Raw genomic sequence first — 13,789 nt, forward strand, 5'->3', positions numbered from 1 at the left:
AAGATGGGCAGTAACATGAAGCTGACATTTTTAGGCCTGGCCTGGCCCCTCGTGGGGGCCAGCTGCTGCCCTGTTCTTTGGGGAGCAGGTCCCGAGTGCAGCGCCGGCTGCAGAACTGCACGGGCTGAGGCGGGACCAAAGCCTGTGGGTTCCCAGGGAGCAGCTGGGGGCTTTGCGTGCGCTGTGGGCGATGTGAGCTGCAGCCTGCGCACCGTGATCCATGATGGGGTCCCCAGGGCCCTTCACTGGGCACTGGCTGCGGATCCAGGAATGGAGGCAGATCTCAGCCTCACTGCAGCCGCAGTTGGGTCAGCCCGCAGCTCGTCCCCTGCTTCCCCACGGGCTCATGTCTCCAGCAAGGCCTGTGTGAGCTGCTGTACCCTGCTCTCACACAGCTGGAGTGGACCCGCTTTGAGCAGAGCACTGGTGGCTGTGGGGGAGCCAGGAGCATGTTGCAGCTTGCCAGACCGAGCGGAACGAGAGCAGGACTGTCCTGCAGCCGTGGGGCAGTCTCTTGTTGGGCTGGGCACGTGCACCGCAGGCCCCGCAGCACAGAGTGTGAGGCAGAGTTAGCTGGAGGTTGCCACAGACGTGCAGCAGGAGAGCGATCATTTTCTTTGAAGAAAAATTGTGACTCCCCCTCTATAAACTCATGAAACTGCCTTTCAAGAGGGGAGTTTTGAAATGGCACATTAGTGATTCTTTCCAATTTCCTAGTTGTGCTTTGCTCTGCAGCTGAGAGGGCTTGAAATCTCGTCCTAAAGAAGTGACAGCTGAGACTGTTGCAGGCTCTCCTGCTTTTTTCCCTTCTCCCACTCTGATCTGGGGAGCTGGATTTCAAAGAAGAGTCCCATCTCTGCCGCATCCCTGAGCAGGGCAGGAGTGGGGAGAGCAGCCTCAGCAGCATGCAGGGCTGAGCAGAGGGGCTGGGGCACTGAAGGCTGCTCCAGGCCCTACGAGGGATCTGCAGCAGCAGCGATGTAGGCCCAGCAGAGCGGGTCCCAGCTGCCCAGTGACCCTGCTCTGGAGAGACCTGGGAGGTTGGAGGACAAGACCAGGGACTGTCTTGGCCTACGGAGCTGGCATCACTCAAGTAATTGGGCTGATGTCGGAGGCCTGGAATTTGACCTTGAGTGTATTGCTATATAGCTGTTAGGGACGTAATTTTTGTTAGACATTTACTGGGGGGGGGGGGGGGGGAGCCCTTGTAACTAGTGGAAATAGCAGAACTAAACTTGTACCAGAATATAGCCCAGTGACTCACTACACCAATCGATGAGAAACAGCCCAGAGCAGTTCACCAAACAGCAAAGACTGAACGCTCTGGAAGACACTCTCCGTCTTGTACACCTTGCCCACCGCGGCACAACTTTACCTTCGGGGGTACCTGAGTGCGTAGGATCTCCAGGGATGTCGAGAGCGAGCTCCCACGACCAGAACCAAAATGCTTAGTGCCCCAGTGCCCCCGACCTCTGACAAGCATGGAAAAGGCAAGTGGAAGTGACCGTGTTTCCGTAACCTTGTAGTGTTCTGTGTGCTGATAATCCCACGTAAACCACAAAGGGGCCTGCGGCGATCCCCGCGGGGGGAGGCTGCCAGCAGTCCCCGCGGCTGGGCGTGTGCAGGGGTTCACAGGCCAAGCAGAGGCAGCGCACCAGAGCAGGAGCCGGTCCCTCCGCTGCCCTGCAGCCGCCTGGGGCGCTGCTCCGGCTGCAGCCCCGCTCTCTGCCGGGAGCGCGGCGGCAGCCAGGCCGCAGCGGCGGCAGGACTACACCTCCCGTGCTGCACCGGCGGCGAGGAGGCCCCGCCGGGCTGACGCAGGCCGGGGCTCCTGGGGCCGCCTTTGTCCCTGTCTGTGCCCGCGCCGGGATGGCGGTGCGGCCCCCGGTGCAGGTAGGGCGCAGCGGGGCCCAGCGGGGGTGGGCACTGCCCGCTGCCCAGGCGCTGCGGGAAGGATGCCCAGCGCAGCCTGGCCTGGCCATTGCTGCCGGCTGCAGCACTGCCTTCCTCTGTCACTCGCGGGACATGGGAGTGACGGGCCGTGGCAGACTGGGAGCACCAGGGCAGCACAGCCGAGCACCGGCTGCAGCCTCAGTTTGCGCTGGGTGGGTGGTGAAACCTCCCAGAGCCTGCTTCTCACACGAGCACCCCTGAGGTGCTGCTTTTACAGGTCTTCGTTCTGGTGTTCGTGCTTGTCAGAGGCTGACTTAGGTACTGTAAGGAGCTTTCCGAATCATCCTTTTTATTGTTTTCTTTCTTGACTTTGCGCCAAACAGGCAGTCTCTCCAGGATCATGAGCAATGCTGTGTAGGTTAGTGCGTTTATTAATAGTTCTCTGTGTTCCAAGGGAATACAGTTGTTGATAGGTAAGTTAACTTCTTTCTCTGATTTATTGATTAAAATTTTGTGCTTCGCAGAATTTGCAAGTCCGTTTGTCTTTGCTGCATCTGTTTGACTGATTTATGAGATAGATGTATTCTGCAGAATCTGGAGCATCCAACCTCCATCTTTATGGCTAAATATTTGTGCGTGCTTCCATCTCCATGCTGAGAGCCTGCAGCATGGCAAACCCCACGGCTGCTCAGGCAAGGTGGGGGATAGTGCCTGGCACCAGTGTTAATGATAAACTAGTCTACTTGCTCCTGGTTTATCCTTGCTGATGTGTGTTCTGATACAGATTTGTAATCTAGGAATCTCAGTGCTCCTGCTATCTTGTTCGGTAACTTTATATCCACCTCGTCAGTGGTTTCTTCTGTGGGAAAGCCACGGAACGTGAGGTTTCTACCAGCTATGGTTTGAATTTGTGCTGTGGTGTAAGAGTGTGAAAATGTGGTCCTTGTGGGACCAATGAGGATGAAACTTAGGTTGCTGTTCTCATGTCTGCTATGTATGGCCACTCCAAAGCTGCTTATGTTGATGACGGACAAGAATGTCACGGGTTCTGCCATCCCCAAAATGCAGGGCCAGTTGCTGCAACCCCTCAAGTCTCCTTTCTTAGCAAGTCTAAACGTAACCCCTCTTTCCCTCTCTTCTGGGCTATAGTCCTCCCTTTCCAGTGTGATTTCAGGCTGTCCTTTCCGGTCACCTTCCAGCAGCCTGCTGAGTTGTTCTGCACCTGGCAATATTGTTCTTGGATCTATGAGATCTTCCAGAACAGCGTCTTTGTAGCAGACATCAAACTGACATCTTTGTAGCTGTATCTAAAGCTACTCTTGCTTCTCCTTTGTTTATCTGCTTTAGAAAGAGGGGAGAGGACAGGGGCTTTTCCCTATAGTTGAAATCTCGCAGGAGCATTGCCAGAGGTCTTTCCATGCTGGCAGCAAGCTAGATCCTGCTGCAAACAGCAGCATGTGTGGGGTTTGGAGGGGAGGAGGATTACAGAGGGAAAAAGCTAAATGGAAAGCAAGAGGATCTTAAAAGGAGGCCAGGAGGTTTGCATGGAGAAAAGATACTTGCAGGGAGAGAGATGGGGTACAAGGGCAAGTCTGAGGTGCTATGGGTCTAGTGGCTGTGTCCTGATACCTGCTCGAGTCTTTTCCAAGGACATGAAGAGCAGCGATGGGAGACCCTGTGGATAACAGTGTCCCCAGGTGGTGGGCACTGCTCATAAATTTATGCAGGGTAGGAGGTAGACCCAGCACCTCAGGTCATGCCCTTTCTGAGGGAAGTGGTTTGAGGCCTGGTTCTGTTCCTGAGCATTGGCACTGGATTGGATCACAAGCAAAATGAGTTTAGGAGAGTCTTGCTGGCAGAAGTTTGCCTGCTGATAAACTACCTCAGAAAAGGTAATCCAACTCTTGTGACCGCAGTGCTCTGCCACGGACTAGGACTGTTGTGGAAGGTGTGGAGCATCGGGGTTAAAGATGCCGATGGAGCTATGTGCTGTAGCTCACAGTACGCAGTCCCTGTTTTCTGAGCATTAATCACTAATCTGTCATGATCAAAGTTAAACTTGCCTCTGAAAATAAAAGTGGGGAGGGAGGTGAGGCAGATGATGGAAACACTGCTGCTTTCTGGAAGCCTTGTCACGGGATGACTCACATGCCGTGAGGATGCAGACTTGCAGACCGCTGGGGGAGTGAGGTTTGGCTCTGTTCCCCTCCTTCCCAGGACACCCCTACGTGGCTCAGGTGGTGGAAGAGCCAGCTCAAGGCTGGGGACCTGCTGTGCACACCTTGCTGTGCTGCAATTACCATCCTGTACTACTTTGTGATATAGGTTACTGCCTCTCCACCCTCACCTTTCCCTTGTACCAGGATACTCTGAAATCTCCCGGCAGTGCTCTGCAGGATGGCAGTGCCCAGCAGTCCTGAAGAGCTGCCCGGTGTCCTGCTTTAGCTGCCATGATGCAAAGCAGAGGCAGTATTTCTGCAGAGGCGTTAGTGAGCAACTTGCTTTATTTTACTCCCTGCTCTCTAGCATTGCCATGGTGCTAAGCTGCAGCTGGCCTACTTCAGGGACTGAGGGGATTTGTCCATACTCACAGGCTTCCCCTGCTCCCTGTCAGTGCAGCTGCACGTGCTGAGCAGGGCTTGCTTTCTGTTGCAGATGCCAGTGACGTTTGAGGATGTGGCTGTCTATTTCTCTTCCGAGGAGTGGGCAGAGCTGGCAGGATGGCAGCGGGAGCTGTACCGGGAGGTGATGTTGGAGAACTACGAGGTGGTCACCTCACTGGGTGAGGACTTCACTGGAGCTGTAGGACTGGGACTGAGCTAGAATTTACCTATTTAATTGAGCTGGAATCCTTGAAACTGAAAATCTAAATGTATTTATTCTGATATCTGAATGTTGATTTAGGAGTTCTAATTGTGGGCTTTTACACTGCACATAAATGGGCCCAGGCAATACCCCAAGGACAGTAGTCCTGGTGTTAAAGGCTGTCCAAGGCCAGGTGAAATGCAGTGGAGCAGGCAAGGAGAAGACAGCAAGACAGGGAAAGTTTACAGACAAAAGAAATTGGGTAACGAAGCTGCAGTTTGGCGGGTGCAGCCCGGAATCTCATAAGGGGCCAAATAGCAGGAAGAAAGAGCAAGAAAAGAAGGATGTGAAATGTGCATGAGCCAGATGTAAGTGGGCAGAGAGCAGAGATGGAGGTGAAAGTGGGGAGGAGAAGCTGTCCCAGCAGTGCCAGTGCGAGAGAAGGTTATTCTCAGTCTGCCCTGTGACAGGCTGGCCCTCTGTCAAACCAGAAATCATCTGTAAGATTGAGCAAGAAGAAGAGCCATGTGTGAGAGACCTTCCAGACCCCAGTGTGTGGAGGAGACACCAGCTCTCTTTGCCAGGTGGGTACCAAGAGATCCTGAAGGGTTGGGGAGGTGGGAAGAAGGGCATCTTAAAATAGGATGGTCCCATTTGGCATCCTATGCTGGACTAAACTGCTAGCTGCTCAGCTGTGTCCTTCAGCCAGGAAGTCAGTTGGGCTCGGTGGGGCATCCAGGACAGCTTCCAGAGCTGCTGGAAGCAGTAAGGCAGCTACGTGGTTATAACTCTGCTCCAGAGCGCATCTCATAGGAGCTCAGGTCCTGCCTGTGCTCAGGGTCGGGGAGAGCTTGCTCAGAGCTAGAGACAAGGACCCAGATGGCAGGAATTCCTTTGCTTGGTGCCCCCGTGCCCTGGCCGAGAGCAAGCAATGGTTGCTGCGGGTATTCACAGCCTGTCCCAGTTTCCCAATGTCTCTGAAGCTCTGGGGTGCAGTTGGCAGTGTCTGCCTGAAGGGTGGGTCTGTGTGTTGAGAACAGGTGTTAGGACCTAAACAGGTCCTGCTTCTTCAGCCAGCTCTGTGCTGCAACAGGGATGCCTCCGCCCTCGGTGGAAGAAGTGGAGCTTTCCTCTAGCAGGAGGTGTTTGGGTGCTTGGAGGCTTTAGCCTCCTGTTCTCCTGAGGGGTGCCTCAGGTTGCTGTTCCCTTTGGGGAGGTCTCTTGAGTGTACTGTTTTATTCCACCTTGAAATAACCTCTGGACTCTCCTCTTCATTAGATGGTGATACCCAGATTAAAAAGGAGGAAGAGGAAGGCCCGGAAACACTGCCAGCGGCTGCTGCATTCCTGGGGAAGCCTGAGCTGTGCTTCAAGTGGCGAGGTGGCTCAGCTCGCGGCAGGCTGGGCAGGAGGCGGGGTGGTCCAGCAGTGCGGCCCCGCACTCAGCCCCTCCTGGCTCTCCGGCAGGCAGCCCTGCTCAAAAAGAAACCACCCACGTGTCCTGAGTGTGACAAGAGCTTTAAGAGCAACACCGCGCTGACTATTCATGAGAGGAGCCACACAGGTGAGCGGCCGTTCAAGTGTCAAGAGTGTGGGAAAGGCTTTCCCTCCAAAGGGGACCTCAAGAGACACCAGAAAATCCACCTGGGGAAAACAGAGTCCCCTTCTCTTGGGCCTACAATGTGCCTCCCTCCGAAGTTGCTGCTTGCTCGGCCCCAGCGTGGCCCCCTGGGACCCAAGAGGCCCCACACGTGCACCCAGTGTGGGAAGAGCTTCAACAAGAGCCGAGACCTCAAGAAGCACCAGCAGACACACACGGCAGAGCGGCCCTTCTCCTGCCCACAGTGCGGGAGCAGCTTTCGGCTCAAGCAGATCCTGGTGTCGCACCAGAAGGTGCACCGCGGGGAGAAGCCCTTCCGCTGCACGGACTGCGGGAAGCAGTTCAGCCAGAAGCATCACCTGCTGAGCCACCAGCGCGTACACACAGGCGAGAAGCCCTTCACCTGCACCCAGTGTGGTCACTGCTTCAGCCAGAAGCACCACCTGATTAGTCACCAGCGCATCCACACTGGGGAGCGCCCCTTCGTCTGCACTCAGTGCGGCAAGAGCTTCAAGGACAAGAAGACCCTTATCATCCACGAGAGGATCCACACTGGGGAGAAGCCCTACAAGTGCAATGAGTGTGGCAAGACCTGCAGCCAGAAACAGCATCTGAAGAGCCACCAGCGCATCCATAGAGGCCTGCGGATGCTGGGGGCCCTGGAGACCTGCCGGAGAGAGGGCCCAGTGGTGTCCCCACCGGGCACGCGGGCAGAGGCAAAGCCCTTCCAGTGCGCAGTGTGTGAGAAGAGGTTTCGGGATGAGAGGATCATGCTGGCTCACCAGCGAACCCACGCTGAGCAAGGGCCGCTGAAAAGCATCCCTCGGGTGGGACAGAGCCTGCGGCTGGCTCTGCAGCAGAGCTCCCAGCTGGAGCAGGCACGCGGCCCCATCCTGCTGCCGTCTGGGGCAACCCCTCCCCAGAAACTGGGTGTCATGGCTCCACAGGGAGCCCTGGCTGCCAAGAGACCTTTTGCTTGTGGTAATTGTGGGAAGAGGTTCACCCAGAGCAAGTACCTCCTGCTCCACCAGAGGAGCCACACATGAAGCAGTTATCGAGCAGCAGACAGTGTCTTCTGCAGTGAGCTCCACCTCGGGGTGGTGCTCAGGCTCCTCACGCACCGAGCCACCCCATGGGGAGCTGCCCACAGGGACTGTCCAGCTGCTTTGCTGGAAACCACTCTCACCTCTCAGCCTCACCGTAAGAAGCATCTCCTTGAACCACACAGCCTCAAGCCCCCCTCACCTTTGCTGCTTGAGGGACACTCAAAACCGAAACGTGGCTCTTCTTTCCATGCTCTGTTTCCTATGGACAGGTCACCCTGCTGCCTCGCTGACCCGTCAGTACCCTGCAGAACGACTGAAATGGAAGTGGAGTAACCAGAATCTTCCCTGGCTTTCTGATTACAGTCGGCCCTTGCTAGTTTGCACAAGTACTTGTGAAATCGCTGAATTTTGCCAGTGAGACAGTAAGCATATGATTGCTCTGTATAGTAGGCACAGATGCTGCCTTGCAATGAATGTAGCTCATTCATTTGACCGTGTAGCTAGTTTTATTTATTGTGTTATATTAGGAAGCATTCTGAGGTGTAACTTGTGAAAGCGAAGATGTCTCAGTAACATGAAACCTCACTATGTTGCTCCGTGTATGATCAGACCTTTGCGAAAAGTGGTGGCAAAGCTGTGTCTCACTTCCCTAATGCAGTGGGTTCTGCTGTATGCTGCTGGAGTTCACCCTTCCCTGGATCTCTGGTATAAAGCTCTCTCTTTTACCTGAATAAGCGTTAGCAGTGGTGGTTCCTCTTGCCTGTTATGTTCAAGTTGCACTGTGGTGACAGCATACTGCATGAAATAACTGTTAACCCAGAACTTGGCTGCTCATGATACAAAAATCATAATAATACATCCAGAATATTTTATGGGAAAGGAAGGAAGATGCTTTTTTTCCTGGACAGTAAATTAAAAGTTTCTTGATGCAGATAATAAGCAATGATGTACGTGGCAATCCATGGTAAACCACATGCTGCTTCTCTAAAGAGCCGCTGCTCTTCCACAGCAGTCTCTTACATTTCCTCAGTGCAAATGTCCAGAGCGCTCATTTCCTCTCCTTTTAAAACTGTTACCCCTGACAACGCATGTTGGGATGTAGCAAGAAATCATGTTCTTTGCGGAGAGCTGAGGGCTTCATCAGACTTTGAGAGGTGAAGCAGCATCTCAAGGAAGTCCGTTTGGACGTGCGTGAGGGCTCTCCTTTGCACATCTCTCCCAAGGGGTGCCATCCAGACCTTACCCAAGAACTGCTGCTCTTCTCTTGAGCATATAGTAACTTTTTATCAGCACAGGAGTAATTTGATTCACTTTTCAGGGCAAATCCTAGCCAGGGCCCCTTCTTGTCTTTAAATTATGCTTCCCACAGAAACTCTGCCTCAGGTGCAAGGCTGCAATTTTTGACAGATGAATTTTTATAAACCCTTTATCTCAAGCTATTTAACAACATTAAAAAAGTGAGGCTATTGCTTCAGAATAAAAACACTTTGTGGAAATCACAATTGAAAGAGTTGAGTTGAAGGCATCAAACAGAATATACTTGCAAGCCCAAAAGAGGGCTGTGTAGGTCCAGAGAGCTGTAAGAAAAAAGGTCTTCAAACAAGTGACTTGGGGAGGTTCATGGACCCCAAAATATAGGCTCGTACAGATCGATTTCGATGTCACACATTGCACAATTTAAACAACGGAAAAAGATATGTGCCAAAATGTTCATTAGTGCCCAGAAATAACGGGCACTAATTTTTTGGGTATATCCCAAAGAACTGTAGCTGGTGGTGGCAGTAATGTAATTCAAAGCCTGGGTCTTAGGTTTGTCTGCAGGTATTCAGTCTCTTTGGTATTTTAGGGAAGCAGCCAGAGCCCAAATTATGGAATGATGTGGGATTGTTGGGTCGTCGAAGACTTGCTTCAGTGCCTAGGTGGGGAGGTCTTACTCAGCAAAGATTGGTGCTCTGGTTTATGGATCCGTGATTGTGTCTATAATTCCTGTTACATCACTGTCCTCTGATGATAAATGAGATTCTGAGCCCAGAAGCTGAAACTACTGGAACCTTGAAGTGGTGCTTGTTAGAGAACAGACTTTCACAGCTGCTCACAGGCTCGTCTGGGGCCCCTCTGCTTGTCTGGGCAAGCATAAAGCAGTGAAGCCTCGATCAGAAAGAGGATATTGTCTCATGCCCGTGAGGAGGAAAAGCAGAGAAGGCAAACTTAATATTGTAGCAGCAAACAGGCAGCCTTGGCACTGATCGGCCAGTCTGATGGAGACGGAAGCCGACCTTTCCGGGGAGGTGCCTGAGGATAGCAGGCGCTTTGCAACCCCTCGCACAGGAGTTGCTCCTAACCCTTCTCTCAGCCCGGGCCCATCAGACCCGCTACCGCACGAGAGACAGGGACTGCGTGATGCGCAGCAGTTGAGCCTGCTTGAAGATAAACTGCTGCTGGCTGTGCTCTGGGAAGCGGTGGGTGCAGAAAAAGAAATCTGGTGTATTCAGGCAACCTATGTCATGCACTTGGGAGACCTAGGAGAGTTGTGGGGGAGAGTTCAGGGGATTCGGCTGTTGTGTTCCTGTTCAGTGTCGAGGCCTCATCCCAGCGTGATGTGTCTACGCATCCAATATTGACAGACTTCAGAGAGAGGAGAGGTATAAAGTCAGCCAGGAGAGATGACAGATCGCCTAGAGCGCAGCCGTGCCGGCAGCCTCGCGTAGGTAAACTTGTTTTCATTTTCCAGGATGGAAGCGCTGGCAGTCGCTGAGCCCGACGCGCAGGGTCCATACGCTTGAGCTTTGCAGGTGCTGGTGACCATTGTGGATGCGGCAGCCTCCTTCTCCCTGGAGGGATGGGCAGAGCTGAGAGAAGGGCAAGAGGGGCTTTCCCAGGAGGTGGTGAGGGAGAACTACCAGCTGGTTTCTTCGCTGGGTAAGGAGAAGTTTTTCGCTTTTTCCCTGTTCCTCATGGCCGAAGGACTCTCTCCTCAGGCGCGCTGGGGCTCGTGATTTGGGAGCGCTCAGACCCTCAGCAGTGACCGCGGAGCTGTTGCTCACGTGGAGTTAAGGCTGCAAGGCTTCGTGCACGGAGGCACTCCCTGAAGCGGGGGGTCTCTCCGCCCCGGCTGCCGTCCCCCAAAAGGGAGAGCGCGAGGCAGAGGGTGCCCTCACCAGCAAGCGGGGGTCTGGGCAGGCGGGGGCAGAGCCTCGCCGGAGTGGCAGGTTTTGCTGTGCTGAGCGCTCTCACTTCCTCCTAGCGCCGCTGTAAGGGCAGATCCAGCTAAGGCACCAGCGTTCACTGACCTGGCCGGGCTCACGTCAGTGTTGCCTATGGATGTTTACAGCCTCAGGCTGTCCCCTTACCCATTGATCAACGTGCTGTCGGCTCTCCCCTGCACAGGGCATCCCTGTGCCCAAGCAGAGACCCTCTGTGAGCTGAGCGCAGGAAGAGCCACGGAGGGGGCATTGCCAGGGCTGAAAGGAGGGGGGCAGCCCCAGAGCCGGCAGAGGCAACGGAGAGGGGAGTGCCATGGGTCCACAGCCTGGTTCTTCTTCTGAGCACAGCGTTTCCTCCTTGGAGTAATGCAGCCGATGCACGGTTACGCGTGGCTGCTAATGACAGGGATGTTGGAAGAAAGGTGAAATACTGTGTTGGGCTTTGGGATAGCTTTCCTGCCCTGCAAAGGTCCCATGATACCGGTGCAGGGTGAGCTGCTGCTCCTGCACCGCATTCGGGTGCTTGCGCCAGCGTGGGGCAGCGAGAGGGGAGAGCCGGGCGGGGGCTCTGCTCAGGCTCCTGGCGCAGGGGCCGTGTTTGCTGGCCTCAGTGAGCCATCCTGGGTGTTGAGGAGGAACCCCCTGCTGTGCTGGGGCCTGGGTGCTGTCCTGCCCCGTTCTTGGATTTAATCTGAAGATGGCAGATGGAGAACCTGCTGCTTCTCTAGTTATTCCCACAGTGAAATTACATTCACTGTTAAATTTATACCTGATGTGAACTTCTCTCTTCGGTTTCCAGTTGGATTCTTGCTTCTTCTTTGTTTTAATGCCTAGCACTTTCCCTGGCAAAGGTGTTTTCTCCATCTTGGTGAGATGAACAAAGTTGACTTGCGTTAGAGCCATTTTCCCAGCTTTTTGCTACCTGTGGCTTTAGTGTGCCCTGTCTTTCCTCCACCTCCTCGCATAAGGGGGAGCACTGAAGTACTTCAGCATCATTTCCTGGGTGAAATGGCCCCAGGGCTGCCTGGCCTGGAAGGAGGACTGACACCACGGGCTTGTGTCCGGCTCATCCTCTCTGGCCCTCTAGATCCCTACTGAGAACATCAGTTAGCTTCAGGCTTAGTTTGGGGCCTTGCAGTCTCCACAGAAAGCCCCCATCTCACAGTCATGCTCCCGTTAAAAGCCACCCCCAGGCTCCTTCAGCACCCGGACATTAATCCTTTCAGCCTGGGCTTTGCAGGTGCTCTGGGACGCTGGTGTCCAGCAGCCCATTCTGTGCTAGCACCGCAAAGGCCTTCGCCCAGCCTAGGCTTGGTGCCGCTATGCAGCTAGGGCAATGGAGCCATTTACTTGTCCTCATTAAACTCTCTTTATTTAGAAATGTAGAACAAGCAAAAAGCAAAAAAGAAACCAAGATTAAGAGGCATCAGTTATGCCAAAAGAGTGGCTGAATACAAGCCAAGTGTGGACACCACGCTGTTACCGCAGCAGTGCAGCCAAATGTGGGGGCTTGGGGAAGGGGTGGTCCTTCACCTGCTCACCATGAGCAGCGCGTTTTCCCCGTGCGTGCGTGAGCGCATGTGTGCGTGTTGCATCAGCAGCAGAGCACTGAACACGGCCTCAGACAGCAGCGGTACCTGCAGCGTCGCCAGCTCCGCAGCGAGATGGTCCATGGGCGCTCCCCGCCGCCCTGTGCACCACTGGATTTCCAGCCATCGAAGGAGCCCGCGTCCTTGAAGCGCTACTGCGGTTTATCCCATGAAGTACAAATGACAGTAGCTGTACCTGCAGCCAGGAGCGGTGTAATCCAATCTGAGTTCCTCCAGTTCTGCAGCTGGTAACAGGTTATTTAAAAGTGCAGATTTGTTACTGCTTGACTTTCTGCATCCTATTCAAACACATTTGGTAAAAGAAGTAAGTACTATATCTTCATCTTTGTTACATGTATCTTTGACAGCTAAACTTGTAAGCCTTCTTCATGCTCAAGGCAACATTATATTAAAGATATTATATTTTAAAGATATTATCTTGGGGGGGCTATAATTTCTTCTTCAGATGAAAACCAGCTTGCATTATTTTGTTTACAAAGATAACTATTGATATTTCAGCGTTATTTTATCCCAAACCATGCGCTGTATGTATTAAATAATGTTAGGACTGTAGCTTTCTAGAAGCAGCAAAACAGCATCTGCCTAGGTTGGTGGTCTCACATTCTAGCAGCCTGCACACTATAAAATGTCTATTGCTATAGCAAACTAGCATGGAAATAAAAGGACAGCCTTGACCGCTGGAATTTAGGTGTAAAGCCCTTGGGCTCATGCCAGGCTGGGCCAGGCCATGGGCGTACCACACTAGCATATTCCTGGATTTCTGTGCCTCTCTGCTCCCAGCGCAGCACGGCACTTCCAAATTTCACGTTCTGCGTGAAATTCAGTTCAGATTATGCTGAGATTTAGTCCCGAGGAAAGAGGTGGAAGCAGCTGAGAAAACTGGAAACTGGGTTTGAAATCCATTGCAAGGGGATAGGGAATCGGGTCTAGGTGAGCCTTCACTGCTCACCCCATCTCCTCGCCCGGACCCACTGGCTGCAGCTCCACACTGGAGCTAGTGCCAGAGCCAAGGATGCTCTCGTGCTTTATATCCACCGACCTCTGCTCCGTGTGGGTTTTCTCATGGGTTATTAAATTAGACTTCTGACAAAAAATCTCTTCCCACATTCGTTGCATGTGAAGGAGATCATTTCCCAGTGGGTTTTTTGGGAGATGGGGGCTGGGGCTTTTGGAAGAGGGCTGTCCCCATGTTCAGTGGGCACAGGCACTTGCTCTCGCAAGTGGATCTTCTGGTGCACCTTGAGACAGTGAGTGGAGGAGAAGCTCTTCCCACAGTCCATGCAGATGCTCAGCGACAGCTGGGTGTGGATTTTTAGGTGGATTTTCAAGGAGCCCTCTGAATGTGGGAGCCTTCCCACATTCAGAGCAGGTGAAGAGGCCCTCACCAGTGTGCGTGCCCTGGTGGATGCAGAGATGGCCCTTCTGCATGAAGCTCTCTCCACACTCTGGGCAGGGGAATGTTGTCTGCCTGATGTGGCTACACTGGTGCATTTTGAGATAGCGTGCGGTGGTAAAGCTCTTCCCACACTCACTGCAGATGAAGGACGTCCCTTCTTTGTGGATCTTCTAGTGGGCCTGGAGGTAGCTCTTCCCGCACTCATGACAGGGGTGGTGGGAGGGGGGTCTCTCCTCT

The 13,789-nt window shown here is 53.5% G+C and overlaps 1 protein-coding gene across 6 annotated transcripts; it reads left to right on the forward strand.

Moving 5' to 3' along the window:
• The first annotated feature begins 1,543 nt into the window (after nt 1–1,543).
• LOC104141621 (zinc finger protein 2-like) lies at nt 1,544–12,565 on the forward strand. 6 transcript variants are annotated; one of them, XR_011139472.1, is made up of 5 exons: nt 1,691–1,893; nt 4,549–4,675; nt 5,154–5,282; nt 5,977–9,985; nt 10,075–10,127. XR_011139472.1 is itself a non-coding variant. In XM_068933921.1 (4 exons), exons 1-4 carry the CDS (start codon nt 1,870–1,872, stop codon nt 7,341–7,343), a joined length of 1,632 nt encoding a protein of 543 aa, XP_068790022.1. In that variant the 5' UTR covers nt 1,544–1,869; the 3' UTR covers nt 7,344–12,565. The 6 variants fall into 6 exon arrangements, 5 of the variants coding, with proteins under 5 accessions (XP_068790022.1, XP_068790021.1, XP_068790024.1 ...); XM_068933921.1 differs by having other exon boundaries at nt 1,544–1,893; nt 5,169–5,282; nt 5,977–12,565; XM_068933920.1 differs by having other exon boundaries at nt 5,977–12,565.
• The last annotated feature ends 1,224 nt before the right edge of the window (nt 12,566–13,789 follow it).

The sequence above is a fragment of the Struthio camelus genome, chromosome 2 (genome assembly GCF_040807025.1).
Source record: "Struthio camelus isolate bStrCam1 chromosome 2, bStrCam1.hap1, whole genome shotgun sequence".
NCBI lineage: Eukaryota > Metazoa > Chordata > Aves > Struthioniformes > Struthionidae > Struthio > Struthio camelus.

Coding starts and splice junctions, on each gene's coding strand:
- LOC104141621 (XM_068933920.1), top strand. CDS start 1,870: ATGGCGGTGCGGCCCCCGGTGCAG. Junction 4,676..5,153: donor CGAGGTGGTCACCTCACTGG/GTGAGGACTTCA, acceptor GGTTATTCTCAG/TCTGCCCTGTGACAGGCTGG. Junction 5,283..5,976: donor ACACCAGCTCTCTTTGCCAG/GTGGGTACCAAG, acceptor CCTCTTCATTAG/ATGGTGATACCCAGATTAAA.